At 40.6% G+C, this 20,129-nt stretch overlaps 1 protein-coding gene across 2 annotated transcripts in view; it reads right to left on the bottom strand.

The window, feature by feature from the left end:
* Position 1: 1 nt before the first annotated feature.
* The window catches only part of NAA25 (N-alpha-acetyltransferase 25, NatB auxiliary subunit), a 32,210-nt gene continuing 12,082 nt past the window's right edge, over positions 2–20,129 (bottom strand). For both annotated transcript variants that reach the window (XM_080390607.1, XM_080390608.1), the window contains 14 exons: positions 19,286–19,398; positions 16,475–16,682; positions 15,790–15,876; positions 14,572–14,752; positions 13,848–13,947; positions 9,268–9,419; positions 8,844–8,969; positions 8,289–8,532; positions 7,942–8,065; positions 7,514–7,579; positions 6,925–7,022; positions 6,595–6,705; positions 6,015–6,161; positions 2–3,313 (listed from right to left, as the gene is read on the bottom strand). In XM_080390607.1, the coding sequence (XP_080246733.1) occupies positions 3,191–3,313; positions 6,015–6,161; positions 6,595–6,705; positions 6,925–7,022; positions 7,514–7,579; positions 7,942–8,065; positions 8,289–8,532; positions 8,844–8,969; positions 9,268–9,419; positions 13,848–13,947; positions 14,572–14,752; positions 15,790–15,876; positions 16,475–16,682; positions 19,286–19,398 (1,880 nt within the window). In that variant the 3' untranslated portion in view covers positions 2–3,190. The remainder of the gene's footprint in view (positions 3,314–6,014; positions 6,162–6,594; positions 6,706–6,924; positions 7,023–7,513; positions 7,580–7,941; positions 8,066–8,288; positions 8,533–8,843; positions 8,970–9,267; positions 9,420–13,847; positions 13,948–14,571; positions 14,753–15,789; positions 15,877–16,474; positions 16,683–19,285; positions 19,399–20,129) is intronic.

Genomic DNA, 20,129 nt, shown 5'->3' with positions numbered 1-20,129 from the left:
ATTTGTAACGAAACTGACTTTTATATAAATTATAAACCCATCCAGTTTAAAGCAGATCAGTTGCAGTTGTGTTGCTTAAGCCTGTAGAAGGTTGAGGCATACATATCTTCTACAGTCATAAGTTAACAATGAATAACCAAGAGAAAGTTCAGATAAGGCTGCAGATAAAACAAAATCCCTTCTACGATTACTAGCAGTTAAAATAAAGTCATGATTATCAATGATTGCAAAATATAAATGCAATTTTTGAACAATTAAAGAGTACAAAAATGATGGGCAACAAAAACAGGCATTGTACATTTTGTCCTTTATGTAGACAAAGCAGGGTAGGAGAGTTCTGACCTTTATCTACATCAGACACCAATTTTAAGCAAGGAGAAGAGTCAAGGAAATCTGTAAAAGGATCGTGGCTCATGATCCCAGTAGTACAAAAGCAGTATTTTTTCAGTCTGTAAACAGTAGTCTTGGTAGCTCCCTCCCCGTGTTTTTCAATTAATCACCAAAAAAAAAAAAAAATCTGAAACAAAAAAAAACCAAATCCCAAGAGTGGAAAAGGGGGAACAGCAGCAATGAGTTGTAGCTTGAATTTCTTATCAGGTCCTTGTGAGACATATTCTGGAGGGAGAAATGCTCTTTTGTAAGAAATATATAATATATTTAACTGTACACAATTTATAGGGGGAGAGAAGTTTGCACTCTCCCTCAACCAAGCCCCCAGTCAGTACACAGTCATTCTTGTACACATTTTCCTCCCATAAAGAAACTACAGCTTGTGAAGAGATGGTGTCTGGTTTGACAAAACATCAAGTAATCAAAAAATTGTATTTGTTTGCCAAGCTTATTGTTTGCCAGTGGCCGAGACTGGAAACAGGACAGCAGCTAACACTGAGAAACAGTCAGTATTCCCCCTGTACTGGCACAGGGATGGTTTGAGTGTCCAGCTGACACTGGACCTGTGACATGCCAAATGCTGTGACTGGAAGCGACAGCAAGCCATGGTTCCATCTCTTCTCAGACTTTGCTTCAGATGACACACGTCCCTCCCCAGCAGTTTCAATTCTGCTTTTAAGGGAGCTGATGTAGAAAACCTTTTTATAAAGGAAGTTCTGCTTTCAGGCACGTGGATTTTAAAAGCTTCGTTATATAAACCTTACACATCACTTACGTTTTCACCATTGCTTATTGATATGACTGGTTGAGTTCAACCTGTTGTAGCAGCAGTGGAAAGAAACTTCAGCATAAATCACCCCCTGGACTGTCCCCCTCTGGATGAGGGTGCTGTGTCAACTTTGCATTCAGTGCTGGTGTTTGTGCAAAGCCCTCTCCAGTTCACATTGCCACCGGGGAGGAAGGGGACAGGGACATCAGCAACAGCCATCTGCCTCCTTGAATGAAAAGGGGCAGCGTAGGTTTCTGGCTCAGTACTTATCTACAAATTGCATCATCTCAGCAATGGGACTGTTCACTTACCCTACACATTTGAAAGCATCAACTTGAGTCATCAGTCTTGCTTTAATTTAAGAAGCACATCCTTCTTTCCAAAAAAGGTATTTCTATACAACATGAGTTCTTTTTTTTTTTTTTTTTTTCCTTCCCCCCAAGGAAAACTGTTACTATAAAACAGAATTAACACATTTTGGTATTCCTCCAGCCCAGAGCACTTACCAGACATTGCAATTAAACCATCAGGACATCCATAATTTAGACAACCTGCAGACATTCTTTCCCTTTCAGGATGGGGCAAAGCAAAACTAAATCCAGCAAGAGCAGCTATGTAATATTTTTTTTATATATATACAGGGGATTTATTTTAAAAAAATACTCTCATCAACATTCTAGCATTACTAACAAAACATATTCAGAAGAGATGACAGAGGTAGGATTGTCAACTCTCTTAAAACTTTAAATATAGACTTCAGATACTAGCTGCTTTAAATCCGAAGATGAGGAATCTGTAAAGTCTGACCTGTCCCTTGTATTGCAGGTACACGTAACTTTTCTGCCTACCAATTTTAGGTAGCATTACTCCTTTAAAAAAACCCAACAACAACAAACAAAAAAACTGAGCAGAAATGCAGATTCAGTGGGAACAGATGATGCAACTGCACTTTCTAACAGAACGCCTAATGAGCTAATGCTCGAATAATCAAAGATCAACTGCAAAAAGCAAGCATACAGTTACAAAAAGTATTCTCAGCCTCATACCACAGCGGAAGCAAAAGTTACCTCTGCCAACTTAAAACCAAAGCCAATAGGATTTAATTTCTATTAAAATATTTAAGTCTTTCAAGTTTCAGTAATCTAAATACAGTTTTTAAAAGTAATGATTGCTGCTTTACGTTAAACTGACATGAAATCAGCCCGCAGAGTCAGACTTCACTGCAGCTATTATATACAAGGTTTCTGGTTTTGTCTTTTTTGCTGAAACACCGATTCCCGTCTCTCTAAAACTTTGTCCAAGTCTGCTCCTCAGCAGGTCTGCAGTTTTTCCTGAATGTAAACCAACCTGTGTATACAGTGACACCACCTCCTCCCTCCAGCAGTTCTGTCCTCAGAGGAACCTGCCTCACCCCGAGGCACGGCTTGCTCCCACCCTGCGATGGAGGGCTGGGCTCTGCTGGAAGGCTGTATGCAGAGGGTGCTCCTCCAGCACAGCCTCGCCTCTCCCTGAAGGACCAACACACTGGATTAGACAGGATCCGGTGGCTTGTGGACAAAATAGGCAGCTCCAAAATGGGCTCACTTCATTGGAAGTGGCTGAATGCGGGCATCTACAACTTCTGCATTTCTAAGGCAAGGACCATACAAAAATTATAAACACTGTATGGTGATGAAAATACAACTCCTTTGAGATATATGCTTTACACTGGATTTCTATTGCTGCTTCTAAAGACCATCTCCAGTTGTTTCTAGAGATCAAAAGGGAAGAAAGTTATTTTTTCCTGTTGCAATATGCTTATGAACATGTATAAAAAGTGGTCAAACCCCGATAAGGGTCCCTGCTTCTCATTTATGTACAATAATTTAAATCCGCTCAATACATCTGTAATACCTAAAAAAATCGTTTTATGAATTTAAGTCCTTCATGCATTATGAGGAAGTTCTGGATTAAAGTGATGGTATAGTGGATGTTGTTTCTGTCTGGGACTCTGGTGTCACTCCCTTGTGGAGTCTGTCAAGGATGCATTCCTCAAATCTTTAGTTTTTTAATGGTATCAAGTCTCTTTTTCAGCAGCTCTCCAATTTCCTGAATTGAGTGATGGTAACTGCTCCGGACCTTCCCTTGCACAGTCTTTGTAAACTTTGTTTCTTCCTGCAAAACGCGAAAGAGAAATCATTCACTCCACAGCAAGTGTTGAAATCCTCCCCTTAAACTTCCCCCACCATCTCAAACACTGATAAGAAACTCATGAGGACCACAGTGTAAGTTTACAAAGAAAATGTCATCAGCACAGAACAAGCAGCACCTGCTCAGCAGCAGTAATACCTGCAGATATCGGTACTGCCCACACAGGGCTGGTAACATGTTAGCATTTCTTCAAAACTTCTGGAAATGTACTCTCAGCCACAAATACTTTGCACAAGGGTATGTAGCATTTTATTTTAGTCAGTATTTATTAAAGTAGGCAATTTCTTACACAGAGAAGTGAAGTCAAACAGCAAATGAACGCTGACCAGCTAAGAGACTCCTAGAGCAAATTCCAAAGCACAGGGAGCCGCAGTGCTGGGGACAGGTTCCAATGTCACTAATTCAGCAACACTGGTAGCTAGCTTTCCCAAAGGGATTAGACGCCCTTTAAGGCACAGTTTTTAGAAATGCCCATGCTAAAAGGCTTTCAGGAGGACCAGCATCATGCAGAATTGTTGGCATTGCTCCTGCAGGTAGAGCGAGATTAGCACTGACCAATCATTGACTGATGCTGTATTTCTGTATGCAGAAAGAGCAAATCCTGATACCCAAAGCAGCAGCCACAACCACTGTTCTGTCAAGAGCTGACTTGCTATCAGGATGCTTTTTGCTTATGGACATGTAACACAGATAATGAGCAGAAAATGCTGAGGCACAGCCTGAGTAAACCAATCTGGTGAGATTTACCCACATATCAGTGACAAGATGCAGCCAATATATTGCCAGTATCACTCCATTCCTGAATCATGCCGGAATTTTTACTACTGCCCGAACGCCAGGACTTTTTCAAAAGCACCTTTTAGCTCTAAACAGACAGAGCTGCAAACACAGCCCTGAGTAAAGCTGTATGGTCTGCGTTTATTTGGATTTACTGCAACAATGCAGACAACAAACAGAATAGCAAACATTGCAAACACAGGAAAAGCTGCTGACTGCCATAGACTCTTCTGCTCAAATCTGTGTGCTAATGGTAATTTTTTCCAGATCTGCCTTGTGCAGTGGTAATTTTGATGCCTTGTTTCAAATGGAACATAGAGGAATTTGCTGACTCAGCGAGGAACCAGAAAAATTGAGATCAATGATTACCTGAAAGTGTCTTATCCCTTTAAAGTGAAGATTCTTTGATGATATTAAGAAAACACACTTTTTAGTTTTTATTCAAATTTGAATTGAAAACAGTCTAAGGAAATTCCTTGCCTTCTATCAGTTTTTGTAGTTCTCTTTTTATATATATGTATATATGAGATACTTCTACATCTGCCTCATACAGCAACAAGAGAAGGGTAATTTTAAATAATGTGCTATGAAATAAACAGGACAGTAACTGAAAACAACATAAGCTGGCTAACAGCAGCTTAGGTGGACAGGAGTGCAGCTCTGAAAGACTGGTGCACCTTTTAAGTCTTTCTCAATTCAAAAGCCTTCAGATCTCCCATCTTGACGATTCTGAACGCAAATGCACTGTAGGTCAAATTTCCCATTTTAGGTACGTATCCTGGAGACCTGTTTTTGCCTTAAGTGCTGATTCCTTGTTGAATCTGTGTGGGTCCTGGGTAACAGAACATCTACCCATCCTTTCTCCTACTCCCTCCTCCCACCCCCCAACCTAATGCTGGTGAGGAGACAACTCTCCTCTCAGAGCTTTCTCCTGGAATCTGCCGTCTTCCTTTGACAAGGAGAATGACTCGCCACTCCCCCAGACCCTCTCTCCTGTGTATCAGATGATGCCTATTCCAGCCCTTTGGTACCTTGCACCTTTTATCCCCCCGTGTTTCAGAAGCACCATAAAGGAAGTTCCAATTTTATGCTTTCAGTCATTTCTAGGCTTTTAGCCAGACACTGTCATTATTTTAAAGATATTTTTCAGGATCTCAACCACTGTTTTTAAATGAATACATACTGAATGTTAGAAGATCCCTTTGGACAGTATCGTTAACTTGTCTATCTCAAAGTTTAACTTAACTGATTGCCATGGCTTAGAAAGCTAACTTTCCTCAGCAGGCCCATGCTTCACATGTCTACACCTGGCATGAGGTTTGGCATGCATAGCACCTATAACTCCTCCCTTTAGTTCTCCCTGTATAGTTAGGGGCTGGGGGGGGAGGGGGGAGCTGCCACTTGTTTTTCCATAAAGATCAAGTAACTGTTTCCAGGGAAGTGACTAAGCAGCAGTAGGTGAATCTCAAATGTTTTCTGAAATACATATTTTGCCTCCATCATGCTAAAACAGATAATAGAGTAAGTTACATCACAGACTACATAAAGTGAAAATATTTTCAAATTCCCGTGTTTAGATCTCATTTTTTGAGATTTTGCATAGTGAGCTGGAGCTGATCAGATGAGACAAAGTCACCGTAAAAAAAGCACAACCTAACTCACCACTCCAAAACTAAGCTTTCTAGCAGTCTGGACCCTAACCTCTGCTTAAGAGCAATTAAGCCAATCATAACCAGTGGCTTTTGTTTGTTTTCGTCTTTTTTTTGCTTCCAGTAAAACATTTTGGTGAAAAGCAGCTTTCAACATTATCCCACAGGCAGGTACATACAGGTTGTTATCGGTCACACAGAAATGTACAGAGCACAAAAGCAGTAACACAAGCTCTTACCTGTAAAAGCAGAGTGTCCTTGAGGGACAGCTCCTCAAGTTTTAGTGCAGTCAGAATTATTTCAAGCCCTTTGATGTGATCTATTACATTGGAAGTTAACGTCTGTAGTTCATTAACATAATCCAGAAAGTGTGTAAATACAGGCGGCTATAAAACAAACACATATCTTTAATTTATAAACACATATTGATGACTATTCTATATGACAACTCACTTTATACTGTCATTCTAGTCCTTTCCCCTCAAATGCTGAACTATTATAATCTACCTACCCAGATAAACACTACCAGTTAACAAGTTTACTGTAATGCGTTCCAGGCAGGAAGGCCTCTGATATTGTAAACTGTGCTTCCTATTAAAAAGCTGTCATGTGATATCAGAATGTGGCACATCATTTGATTTTTCAATAGAAAAGGAGTTTCAGAAATTAGTACTGAGTAATCTCTACCCTGTATCAGCCTCTACAAGGCAAAGTTTATGCAAAACCAGTTTATAAACATGTTATCTATCCTGATTTTTCTTTCAGTATAAATATGCTATTGGATTGGGGGCGGGGGAGAAAAAGGAATATTGTCTCTACCATAGCTACACTGCTTTCTTTTTTTTTCTTCTTCTTTTTTTGCAGGTTGGATTTAAAAGGTCGGAGGACACTGTCACAGTAACTTGAAACCCACAGGGCAATGGAGATCGTCTGGAAAAAAGGTACAAGTACGTTACAAGTTGCATTTACAGGAGGCTTCCAAACTTGTTTCAGTGTTCCTACTGATAAGACTCAGACTAGTTAGAATATGCAACAAAAATCTCTGCTTTTGTGAGCGACTGTGATCAAAGAACTTTCATTGTGTTTTAGTCCTAGCATTTCTACCCTAAAGTACTCCAAAAATTCTAGTTTCCAAAGAAAAAAAAATACCTCAACAAAGAAGACTAGGTTTTCTAACAGGTCTGGATGAGTTTTCAAGGTGCCATCTCTGACTTCAATCAAATCACCTTTACATTTACTGAACAATTCTGAAAAGAAAAAATAAAAGCCTTATTCAAGACACACAGATGAACTTAAATGCATATTTTCTGTACAGTATATATCTCAGCATAGTGTGCAAAGCTGTCAGAGGACTGACCACTAAACAGTTAATGGTAAGTCTGGCCAAAGCCTCTTGAGAAGGTCCAGCTCTCAATTTTCCTCTGAATTGTATTTCATTATGAACAGTATCTCCACACCATTTATTAGCACACCTGGACCAAGCACCAGGGAGACAAGTTCCTAAAACTAGGCTGCAAGGTAGCAAAATGACAGGACATAAAGACATGCTGTGGCATGCAACAGCTTGATGATCAGACAAGCCAAGGGGAATCTCAGCCTTTTTCTCAAGTATCTTTCAAAGGAATCTGCAGATGCATTAACACATTCCCTGTAACGGCAGCATGCTCAGCAGCACATCCTCAGAGCACCATGAAGCACTACCCTAGCTACCAGTGTTTATTCTGGAGTTACCATTTACCTGTCAGTCGTTCTACTAAAGACTTGAAACTATTCCCTATCCTCTCCTGGATTTCTGCTGAATCTTCTGGAAATAAAAAGAAAAAAAGTTATAAACTACAAGTTTTTGTATTTTCTGCTTCCAGAAAACCAAGAGGCATTTAAATGTAATTTAGACTTAGCAGTCAAAAGTGAATGCAACTGCTTTCAAAGAGGATCCAGTATTGCATCAACATACACTGTACAAAGATGAAGACTCATGTAAAACATTAAATTAAGGCATTGTCTCCCAGATAACGTAGTGTCATTCACAAAGTTAACACACTAGTAACAGTGTGGGTCAACATCATCCAATGCCTAGCAGTTTTCAAACTATATGGAGGCACATCTCACTCCCTCCCACCACACATCATGACAAGCGGGTTAAACCCCTGCCCCTCGAACACTTACCTAAGCCATTGGTATCTAGTTCATAAATATCACTAACAAGATAAAACAAGCTAGTCTGGCATTGACAGCTGCCATTACTGAAGAAGCCAGCCATTCGGGTAGGAGGAGGGCCAAGGACAGGATACTAGGCAAGAAGCAAAGAAAAAGATAAAAGGTGTTGCAGCTTTTCCTTATCCAGAATACAGTGTTTGTCTCTGGCACATCTCTCAGTCAGATTCATACACTACAAACTCAGGGTCAGTTAAGTGCACTCTGCAGCCTGCTGGACGTTACAAGATGCATTCAGTTTCTCTGCTTGCATTCACGTTCATTTAATATTTGGGGATAGCTTTTTCCTTAACGGGTACCTGAATTTTTTGTTCTAGAAACTTCTTCCCTGAATCCACTGCCGCTTCCAGATGCTGAAGCAGGGATCGAATTGTATCAATCTTGGATGAGACGCCGTTCTCTGCAGTCTTTTCAGAGTTCTTTGGTTGAATAGTGTGACTAAGAGTTGGGAGTCCGCTTACTAGCCTTAAAGTTAAAGATCGGATTCGCAACCACATGGTTTCTTCCTCCAGCGAGAGTTTCCTGTGTTCTTCAGAAATGTCCCTAGAGAAAGGCACCAAATGTTTTCAGGCAAACGCTTCAATTTTGCAAAGTAGCAAGCTTCACTCGGGTACAAAAACCTACTCAAAGCTACCGAATGCTCTATGAAGAAGGAGGAGCGCTCAGAAATACAGAAAACTGTATTAATATGTAAAAAGACAGCACTGCTAGAAGTGGTGAATGATGCTTGTTAAGCCTGCAGTTAGCCAGCCTAGAGAACCTTTAAAATTGGCAGTTGCCCTGAAAGGATTTTCTTCGCCATGTGTGCTGTAAGAAAAAGGTGAGCCTCTACAGCTGAGAGTATTTCTACTCACCTGTCTTTTGGATCCCAGTTAAATAAGACTGTCAGGTCTCTGTTGTCACGCAGATCTTTCCACGGAATGTCATCCTCCTCTGGGCTCAGACCCATGGACTTTATACTTTCTTCTAAACTGGTTGATCTGTATGTAAGAGCAAGCAACATTAAATCAACTGGAAATTGAAAACACAGCTCACTAGCAGACCACATTCTCTCCACCATTCAACTATTTAGATGTCAGAAACATTACACATAGGTACTGACAAGGATGTTGAAGGGTACAGCAAATCAGAAGCAGAGACACGCAGCTCACAGGTTTCTGCTGAAAAGCTGCAAGTGCAACTCACCACAGTCTCACTTGGCCAGTGTTCTACCTTATGCACAAATCTCCATTTTTTTCATGTGCAAGGTGCTGCACTTATTACTGCTGCTGTACTTACATATTTGCTTCAAGTAAGAGGTCTAACAACATCCGTTCTGTCCGAACTTGCGCAAAGTGAAGGGAAGAGTTCAGCCTGTTTCTAAATGCAATGAATTCTGGGATCTTCTCAAATGCACCATACTTATAGGCTTGAATGATATATTCTGAGGTCTGGAAGAAAACACACCATTCTCTGTATTAGTTACTTCCATAAATTCAGAATAACCAGTTTAACAAGGTCACTGCCAAGAAACTGCATTTCTGTGCTTGTCATTAACCCAGAGGTACAGAATCTGGCAGATAATCCCTGGGAGAAAGCTGCACTTTTGCTTGTCCAAGTCACCCCAGCAATTTTGCTACTTTAATTTGAAAATGCCCAGATGCTCCACTGGGCAGTATGACCTAATAACCAAACTAACACTAAGAAACATCACATTGCTGTTGCCACTGAGACCAAAAAATACTTAGAGGGGAGAGATGATTTTTGAAAGCTTTTTTTTTTTTTTTTTTTTTTTTTTTTTTTTTTTTTTTTTTGAGATGCATTGTTCAAATCATTAAATCATTGTTTCATTGTGAAAAGTACTTTCTGGCAAAATAAATATATCCCCGATCTTCTGGAACTAACTTGGACATGCATCACATGTTACCACAACATAAATTTAAAAAAAAAAAATTACTCACACATTTTTTTTTGTTTCTCTCTTTTATTAGATTTTTTGAATACAGTATCACAAAATAGCATCACGCAGTGTATACACATTACAATACAACCTAAACACCAACGGAAACTGTCAGGGTCCATGGTATAGTTTGCTTCCCCTCTGATGAAATGCAGCAATACAAGGCACACAACTAATATTTCACATCAGTCCGAGCAATCTCCAGAAGGAGATTTATATGATGAACGAGCCCCAAACAAGCACTACATTTTAATGAAAATATCGAACTGTAAAGATAGAGTGAACTATTTATGCTCCCAGTCAAGACAGATGGCTGTATTTTTTTTACATCAGAATTACCCTACAGTTGAGAATTCTGGCAAATCAAATATTTTCTTCTGAACAAGATTATGAAATGCACTGAAGATGAGACACACCAAAAAAGGCCTCTGGTTAACTGAACATTATATGGTAGTAACAGACTCAACCTGTCTGGAAGGCTCTAAGAGACTAGAAGCTAGCACGCACAGATGACAGTCTCTTTTTTTTTTTTTCCCCCTCTGAAGTAAGAAATGTCCACAAGGTAGATGTGCCTTTTTTTTTTCCTAAGAAATTTGGTTATTTGTACTGTATGAAAAAAATATGCCAAATATTCAACAACATACCCTCTGATAAACAGCCTTGCAGAGTTCATTGTCAGGCTGCGGGATTGCGCTATGGGTGCTAATTCAACTGCATCGACGTGGTTTTTAAATCCCCATAGGACACGGTGTTCTGTTTGCCTGCAGTATCTGGAGAAATTAAAGACGGACGGACACAAGAAAATTAGAGAAATTACTCGTGATTCTGCATATTTAAAGGAGGACTATCTTGAGAAGGATAAAGTTGCCTTTTTAGTTTTGGCCAAATATAGCAATACTGCCTTCTCTCTCCTCCCTGTCCTTGGTATCTTCTCCCAGAGCAGAAAATATTATGTCAGGACTGTACAGCATCCTAGATGGCTGTTACTCATGGGACCCACTCTTAAACAGGATTCACTTCAGGCTGTTAAGTTCAGCAAGTCAGAAGGAAAAATGTATTTATCCAAAGCAACCATCAGTAGCTGTATTTTTACGCCAGACCACTTGGTTTATATCCCACACTTCCTGTTCTAGGCAGAGTCCCACGCACAACGTGCCATAGGACACGTTCTCTGTGCTGTAACAGACTTTCCAGCTATCTTAAACGTCAACCTAGAGAGGAGCAGGCAGTATCTGAAATCATGTAAAAAGGTAACTTTTGAAGGATAGTCCTCCTTTAACACTGCAGTTAGATACTGTTACGGGACTCAAAGGGGTAGCTGGTATCAGGACCCCGAGTATGAAGGGGCAACCCCAGCAGCACAGAAACTGGTACCAGATTCTGACCTTGTGATACTTGAAATATGTCTTATGGTAAGGAATCCCTTTTTTGTCTTCAATTCTGTCATGTCATCATCCTAGGCTGAAGTACGTTGAATTGAGCCTTCATCTCCTGCAATTTGCACCTTACGGTTGGTTTAAAATACGCTTGCTATTTGCAAATTCGCACAGCTTTTGATGCATTTCCCAGCTAAAAGGATTTAAAAGTGATAACCACTGGAAGCATCCAGAACATGCACGAGATGTGGCTACCCAAGATCAACAAGGGCTCATGGCCCTTTGGTTGCAATACTCTGTCTCCAAGACAAGACATGATGTGAGTGGGTTCCAGAGTCACATCCTTATCTTGTAGCATGAAGAATTATGTAACACCGATTGCACCACTTTTGTCCCTCTTGCAGTTTCAACCTTCTAAGGCGTAGTAGTAGCAAGGCAGGTCAAACCATTCAGGCACCACCTTTTCAGGATTTCTGGAACACAAACTGAGTAGCATTTTCCTGGCAACAGCACTTGGAATGTGGCTGTCTTCATCCACGTATTAGTTGTTGAGCTACTGGAGACAATCAGCTCTTGTCTACGGCAAGCACCTTTATCATTCATGCTGAAGAGAATAACCTTCTTCCAAGATAACCACACCTGCAGTTACTTCAGATCGTTTTCCAGGGAAAGAGATTTCTTGATGCTTTACAATGCAGTGTCCCCAAGCAGACTGGTAGGGTTTTTTTGGTTCACTTTTTTCACCTGGCACCTAGCATCATGCGTTTTATTCAGATAATTGGTTCCAGATACGGTTTCCATTAACATCCACCAAATGACTTTTAAACAAGACAGGTTTTTTTTAAACAATGAATAACTTGTTCAAAACAAGCTGTCACTACCAGCAATAGACACATAGGAGAAAGCTGTCTGGACCCAGGGCTTCACCCAAGCACAACACATTGCACCCAAGAATCCAAAGACTCTTAGCATGTAGAATCAGTGCTCAAACAATGAGCAAATGAGGGAAGCAGACAGAACAAGCTTCCATTGTACAATCCATGTGCTCCTGTGTGCATCCCACTCTCTACTGTAAAATCTGCCAGAGACAGGTTGCAGTGTAACTGGTATCTTGTACATAGGAATAACCTGGGCTGCCAAACAGAGCAAGGACACTTTTTTCCGAGGGATTACTGTGTGAGCATCTTCACTATTCAGTACAGACAAATCCTGTGTTTTTATCTATTGCTGGGATAGTGGGAAAGCAAGCTGTATGACCGCAGAGCCTTCAGAGCCAACCAGTGGCTGACTGGAAGAGTTACAACTGGATGGCACCTTTGTTTCTTGCAAAGTAAAAGTAATTTTCTTCCCCTACCTCTCAACAGTGATTGAACTGTGAAATATAAATATACAGGATATATCCTCACTTCTCAGAACAGGACTGCCCTGCAGGTTTTAGGGAGACAGACTGACATGCATATACTTCCCTGTCACAATTCTGGACTATTTGTGTTCCTATTTACACAATATATTTCCACCAAGACTTCAAAAATGTGTTGTTCCACTGTTCTACCTAGCTCATTTTTCATGGATTCTGTAGGAATTCTGAAACAAGAGCTGGTATTTTTCCCTATGAATGTATCAGAATTTACACCAGAGAGCACTTTCCAAGTAAGATTACTAACAAGTATAGTTACTAACCAGCAAGCTACAAGCAGGCTAGATGCTTAGGGCATGGCGTGCATTTTAGGAAGCATCTCATCTCTTTGGAGGACTTAGTTACTCTCCACTCACTTTCTCCTCCATTCCAGTCCCAAGAATCTCATTCAAGACAACTTCCTGTTCATTCACAATGCTTTTAGGGGTGAACTGAATAAAACAGGTAGTTCCTATCAGCACAACACCAGGTTTTACAATTTGATCCTATTGTTTCAAAACAATGTAGTTAGTCACGGGCTCTGCTCTGCCTTTGGTGAAGCTGAGACTTCAAGACTCAGTTTCTCCCCTCTGAAATCTTCCCACCTTGTTCCTTCTGCTTTCCCTACCTTTTAAAATGATGTGCATTCCCCACCATCCCTGTATGCCCAGGACTGCCACCACTAAAACATGCTGCTTCAGTGATTTTAATATAAAGGATTCCCAAGTATGCCATCATCACCTTGACCCACCATCCATGGTTGCTCTATGACTTTCCAAAATGCCAGAAGTTATATGACACCAGGACTTAGTTGCCACGTGACATTTCACTTAAAATTATTCATAAAATCACAATCCATTAATTTAAAAGTAATCATACCTGTTTCTTGAGGAGCATTAAAACTGACTTTTATGAAGAGAAAGCTAAAGCAAAATCCCATGTAACAGTTAAGTTACAAATTCTTGTAATGAGAAACACAGGTTGAGGCAACCTTTACCACATACACACAGTTGCACATACTATTCCTCTTTGTTACCATCTTATCAACCACTACACTTCTGTAAGCCCTTACATAGGGTACAGACTTCTGTAAGGCACCTTGACATACTGCTCTGTTACAAGGACACAGAGGTTTCTTTCAACTTACATCTTTCTGGTTGGAGTGGAAAAACCTGAGTGCAAAATTGCAGGATTGGGATGCAGCAGCATAATGGCCCAGTGACTCTGCATAGCGTGTCAGAAGATAGCTGCAACATAACAAGGCACAAGTCAAATATCAACACAGAACTCCACGGAAACCTGAATTTCAAATGCAGCTGCTGAACAGAGAGCTGCAGCACAGTCCAGCTTTAATGAGAAGCCTAGAGATTTAACAGGGGGCATTCATATTAAAGTTTAAGCTTTAAGAGTAGTGGAAGGAATTCTTAATTTTTTTTAAAACAGTATGTGGCAGCTTGGAGTTCCTCTATCCACTTTGTTAAGCTTTACTTAGATACCCACAAACACACTAACCAAGGCAAGGCCACTTGGCGTGTTTGTTTCAACTAGTACTCCCAAACTTCGCTGAGCAATAACCCGAGCTGGAACACCAAGCTATGACTAGCATCAAGATACGTTTCACAGATTTATTTCAGATTCCCCCTAGTTAATACTCTGAAAACCCAAACCAGATCAAAATCACACAGGAAAGACACTCCACAAAGGGAGCATATTACAGTAGATGTGTAAAAGTGATCTGGAATTTTGAGAAATACACCACCATGCGAAAATCTGGCAATCTGCTAACTTCCATTAGCAAAGGAAACTGAAGATCTCAGGACTGGTTACCGGAAGGTCACCATCACCAATTATTCTCAGTATATACTACCCACCCGATGGTGTCGTGCTGTATGTGTTTCGCATCAAGGCTGGAATAGAGCTCTGCAACAGGTTCGAATGCACCAAGCCTGCAGTAGATTCGAATGAGCAGCAATTTAAACTGAGCATTGGAAGGACTATGAGATAACCCTTCTTCTAAGAGAGTTAGGCACTGCCACACAGCTGTCTCTTCACCTGGTGACAAAAAGACAGACAGGTGTGATCACAGAGAGGCACAATTACTTTGGCATTAAGCTTCCTCACATTGCACACCTCTCAAAATGGTTCCATGCATTTAAACACGCAGGTGGCAATCGTGAGCCATGCTGCTGCCCTTATAGCATCCAGGCCAGCACTGTAGTTGCTCTCCAAGTGAAAGGTGAAGCAGTAATTCTTCACAGGGAATATCTAGCTCACATCTGTACAGAGCACAGCCCTCACACATTAACCCACTGCAGAAGAAGCGACCTTCCTTGGTGAGTCCTGGACTGTTCAGAGTTTCTAGCTTATACGTACAGGCACTCCCAAGCATTCTGCAAGACAGCAACACAGAGCCAGGAATTCAAGAGCCCATGCTCCACCAGTGACCTGCCAGGAACCAGACAACTGATTTTACTCAGGCTAAAAACTAAACCTTCCTCGGGAAAAACAAAGGCATAACTAACTACACTGAAAGGCAGGAATACAAACAGCACCCACAGACAGCCACCACTGGGGACTGACTCTCTGGAATTAGACTAACAGGCAGAGCAGATGGGGAGTACAGAATTACTTGAGAAGAGCAACAGGCCTCAGAAGAATGTTCTAGAAGCAAGGGATCCAAAAGACAAGAGTATGCCAGGGACTGAAAGAAATGCTTAAAACAACCTCTGATATCAGAAAGAAGTTGTCAGCAGAACTCAGGCGATGGGAGAGAAAACATTACCTACATGGGAAACTCAGAACAAGCTTCTAAAGACAGCCAGCATTGAGCTGCAGGAGTCATTAGCAAAGTTCTGGCAGGACTTACAAGAATTAATCAGAAAAATTACACCTCTTTAGAGGTCAGTGAGATTCAGATCAAACACCAACTGAACAGAGGGACTCCTGAAACACCTCATATTGGAAAAAAAACCCAACCAGAAAGCTACAGGCCTAACAAGCCATGCCAGATACACACTGGCCACAGGGACACAGTCTCCCTGTTGCAATCATCCAGGGCAGTATTAAGCAAGACAATTTTAGGAACATACCTTCCAGCCACAGATCAAGCAGCAGGTGAACCGCAAGCAGACAGTAATAATCTGAAAACTGCAATTCAGTTTTCAAACAAGATTTCCCTAAAAAAGAAAAAAAAAGTTACTCTTGGATTACCAGCAGTGCTGTCAGCTGCTTCTGACATTGTCAGCATTGTCAGACCACACAGCTATCCAGTAGACAATAACCACAGCTTAATTTATAAAATCCAGAGTTGCCTTAAAAACTGAAACAACTGTGTACATGCTGCATTTGCTCATCATGAGTGGACTTCAGGCTGCTTCATACGTTGACATCTGCTGGAAAAACAAAACACTCTCCTACAACTGCAAGCTCTACAAATTAATATTCTTGCCTATGGATTTGTCCTATGCACACCAGTGAAAGCCTGGTTTTGCTGAAAGGCGTAGGCAATTTCACAAAGGTACAAATATACCCTGAAGTACCCACAAATGTCTCATTTATCTTTAAAGACACACAACTGAAAGGCAAAAAAATTAAAAGGAAACTGGTAAATCAAGTGTGCCCAAGGATATAATCATAAAGAAAGCAAAGTATTATCTAGCAGCGTGATGGGTGCCATCAGCATTTGTGCTGTTCCAATCCCCTGAAAAAGCTCTGAACTTTCGCTCATAAAAAGATGCAAGTGAACCGCAACGTTAGCTTCAAGATTTTTCTCACCAAACTCCAATCCATGGCGGTATCTTAGCATCAACTCCCTGACCACACTCAGCTTTTGCTTCTTATCCATGGCGTGATAGATACCAAGCAATCTTGAGAGCTGCACCACACACAAGTGTTGTTGCAGGGCTTTGATATCAGCTGGCAGTGCAATTTCATTCTCTGCTGTTGCTGACAGAGGAATTACTTCCAGCAATTGGCTGATGAACTGAAAGAGAAACACTGCTGTTAAATTCTGCAGGGCATCTGGGACTGCACAAATGGAAAAGCATCATTTCCTCCCTCAAATCAAGCAAAAAAGCACAAGGTGGAAAAGTCAGTATCAACATGATGTTACACTGAAATCAGTGGTTAAAGAGCTGGCTTCAATACATTTTTTAATTATTTTTTTTTGAAAGGTGGTGAGCACACCATTCTAGTTGCACTCAATAGCTTTTAGTAAATTAAAAAAAATAAATCACAAGCAAGTTCAATACACAGACACACAAGGGAGTTCAAGCACCTGTTAACACTCACAGTAATAACACATGCAATTAAAATTACTGAAAGGCTTCACAGCACACTTCCAGGAAATAGTGGTTTTGTACTAGCTATTACATTTTCTCTCAACTCTGAAGTAATGTGCTGTACTCAGTAAGGTCATCATCTTGATTAATGACTTATTTTTTGAATTAAGTTGTAAGAAAAGCAGCCTCTCGTTGTTTACAATTTTAATGGGAGACAGCAGACTTCTCACAACACACAGTCAGGCCTGAACAGTGGTTTCTTGTTGCCCTAAAATCCAACAGTGTTTACAAACTTAAAACTGAGTTAAAGCCAATGAATTCAGCTTTACTACATTTGGTTTGAAACACAGACAACAACAAATGCATGCCTGAGGAAAAAGGCATGACAGCTAGATAGGAGGACCACAGCACCATGCACACAAATTACACTTTTCCCACAGACTTTGATGAAGACTGTGTTGACAGATCTTCTCAGTTTGAGATTTTGCCAAGCTTAGCAAGGTCAACCAAATCACCAGGCTGCATATTCCAATTTGTGCCTCTAGAAGTCAAGGTTGATGTCACCGTAATTATTTCTGGAATATTTCATGTGTCTAGTGGCCCAGCAAGATTGCCACATTCTCAGCTACCAAACTGTACATTTAAAAAAAAAAAAGATGCTTCCCCTGCCCCAACCTCACTGTGACCCTGCTACTTTACCTAGGATGCAACAACCTTCAGCATCTTTTGCTGTGAAACAAGAAGAAATCTAAGACAATCTACAAATCTCAAGTAACTTAAAATTTTCAGATTTCAAAAACTCGTCAGCACTTCAGCACCACTAAACGTCCTCAGCTACATACGTCCTTGACAGAGTTAAACTGCTGCAGATGCGTGCTTCAGAGACACAGCAGCCAGAAGACGGTCATACACTGGGTAAAACCTCATCTGTCAGTATGACACAATACAATACATTCACTAAATCAGCAGCAGTTTTAAGAAACTAAATCAGAAATTTTTAGAGAATTTATTCCAAGTCATGGTTTTAAAAGCACTGCAACAAAAACGCAGCCTGAACGATTATTATTGAAGATCATTCCCTCCCACTCTGGGTTTAGAATCTGGAAAGTTAGGATTAAACCGGTTCAGCACTTCAGGGCTACCTTGCAATGGTATTACCATTTCCAGAACTACAAATTAAATATCACTCTCAGCACATCTCTTGCCAGCGGGGTGAAAATACACCTTTTAACACAAAACAACAGCAGCAACAACCCACACGTGCCAGGGCCATCAATCTCATTAGTAGATAAGCTGTGGGAAGAGCTTGCATTAGCAGTCGAAAAATATTTTAATAAACTAAAGAAAACACCACCACTATCTATGCTCTGTTTATAAACATTTTATCAACAGCCCCTGGCTGATCCAGGATTCTCTGTCTAGCCCTCCCCAGCTCTGGTAATTTTACACAATGGCTTAGAAAAACAATGGGGTGAGTGACGGGATTCCCAGCTGCTGAAGTCACTAAACGAGCTGCTCATGACTCTGCACAAATAGTCTTTTCAGTTAAAGAGAGCTCGGTTCAGAAAGGGATTCTGGAAAAGCTGCCACAGGTCTCTTGGTCACCCCTTGATCAGTATCAGTGTGTCAATTCTTTAATACCGCAGCAGAGCCAAGCACAATGCCTGTGTGACACCCTACCTGCATCAGATGAGGGACCAGGTATTTCTCATTAAGCATACATCTTTAATGGGAAAACCAAGTGATGGGTGGGAAAGGAAAAAGAAGGATGTCTTTGCAAAACAAAAGTTACAGTACAGAGCAGTAAGAACTGTATATGAACGAACAGCATGGTCTGTCTGTAGTATTACATTACTCCATTTTGTAAACTGTGATCTATAACCAAAAGCAATGAGAGATTACTCATTTAAAAATGAGCAAATCAGGCAGCTTATCAAACTACAATTTCTAGGGAGCTTTTCATTACAAGATATAAGCTTGTATCTTGTAACTTGTCAACATTATGAGATTTTTGATAAAAGACTCAACCACGACCATCTCCAAGCACCCTGACACCTTGAAGCAGTGAAAGTCAAATGAATACTACATCTGGGTATGAGACTCTGCAGGACCAAACAAGTTTTTAGTCTCCTGTAAAGATCCTCTGAAAGGAATTGCTCAGTGTATTCAGATGTTCATTGTATTTTCTACAGTGCAAACAGTTTTCTGATGACGTTTGCAGTCTTTTAATATGATCTACAGGTAAAGGGACCAGAGTGCAAACAAGCACTGCAGTTCCTGCCACTGTTTCTTTATCCTTACTTACCTTTGTGTATTGGCTGGACGGGAGGAGATCTACAAATACTTTGAGATCAGTAAAACAGCAGGGTTTGTCCCCAAATTTTTTGAAGTATTGGAACATTAGTTCTTCTGGATCACCTAGGAAGAAGGCCAGTTCATCTTTTTAATATGCTCCATTAAAAACTGAACCTGTAAAGTCACTACGAGAAATCTTTGTTGATGCTCCTCTCCCCTCCATCCCCCCACTGCTGCTGCCTTCGAGATTACACAGTGTTTTAGAAAACAGATAGCTGCACTATTGCAGATTTTAGCAGTGGCTCAATGTCTTTGGTAACCAAGGACACACAAAAAAACCCCAAGAGCTTCATTTGAGCTACTTTGGCAGATAACAGCTCAGCATAACAGGCATGCATATGCAACCTCTGCTTATCTAACAGTAACTTATTTTTGGATGGAAACATAAAAGGAACTAGTAAGTAGCAGAGATGTTGCTCTAATCACATTCTCTCCTTCACCAATTCCCTAAATGTGATTTTTAAATGCAAGTTTTTAAAAGGCAAAACCTGGTACTATTGCCAAAAAACTTAAAATTAAAAACCACCCAGGGATTACAGCATAACAGCAGGACTTTCTACAAAAGCAGTGCATCAGGAATGCACTTTCCATTATGTCAGCGACTGTATGCCCCTAGATCCTGTAAGCGCTTTTGAAAGTTTCTCTGCTTGCTTTTACAAGCCCTGGAGTAGTCTGGAACTACCTGCCTTTCTTCAAGGCTCATCTTCTAATGCTTCCAAAATTCTTTATGTACAGATAACAGCATGTATATTTTCAAAACAGTGATTTAGCAAAGAGCTTGCTCCAAGTTTGTG

This window comes from Falco punctatus (assembly GCF_963210335.1).
Source record: "Falco punctatus genome assembly, chromosome: 1".
Taxonomy (NCBI): Eukaryota; Metazoa; Chordata; class Aves; order Falconiformes; family Falconidae; genus Falco; species Falco punctatus.
This window is presented reverse-complemented; position numbering and strand designations above follow the sequence as displayed.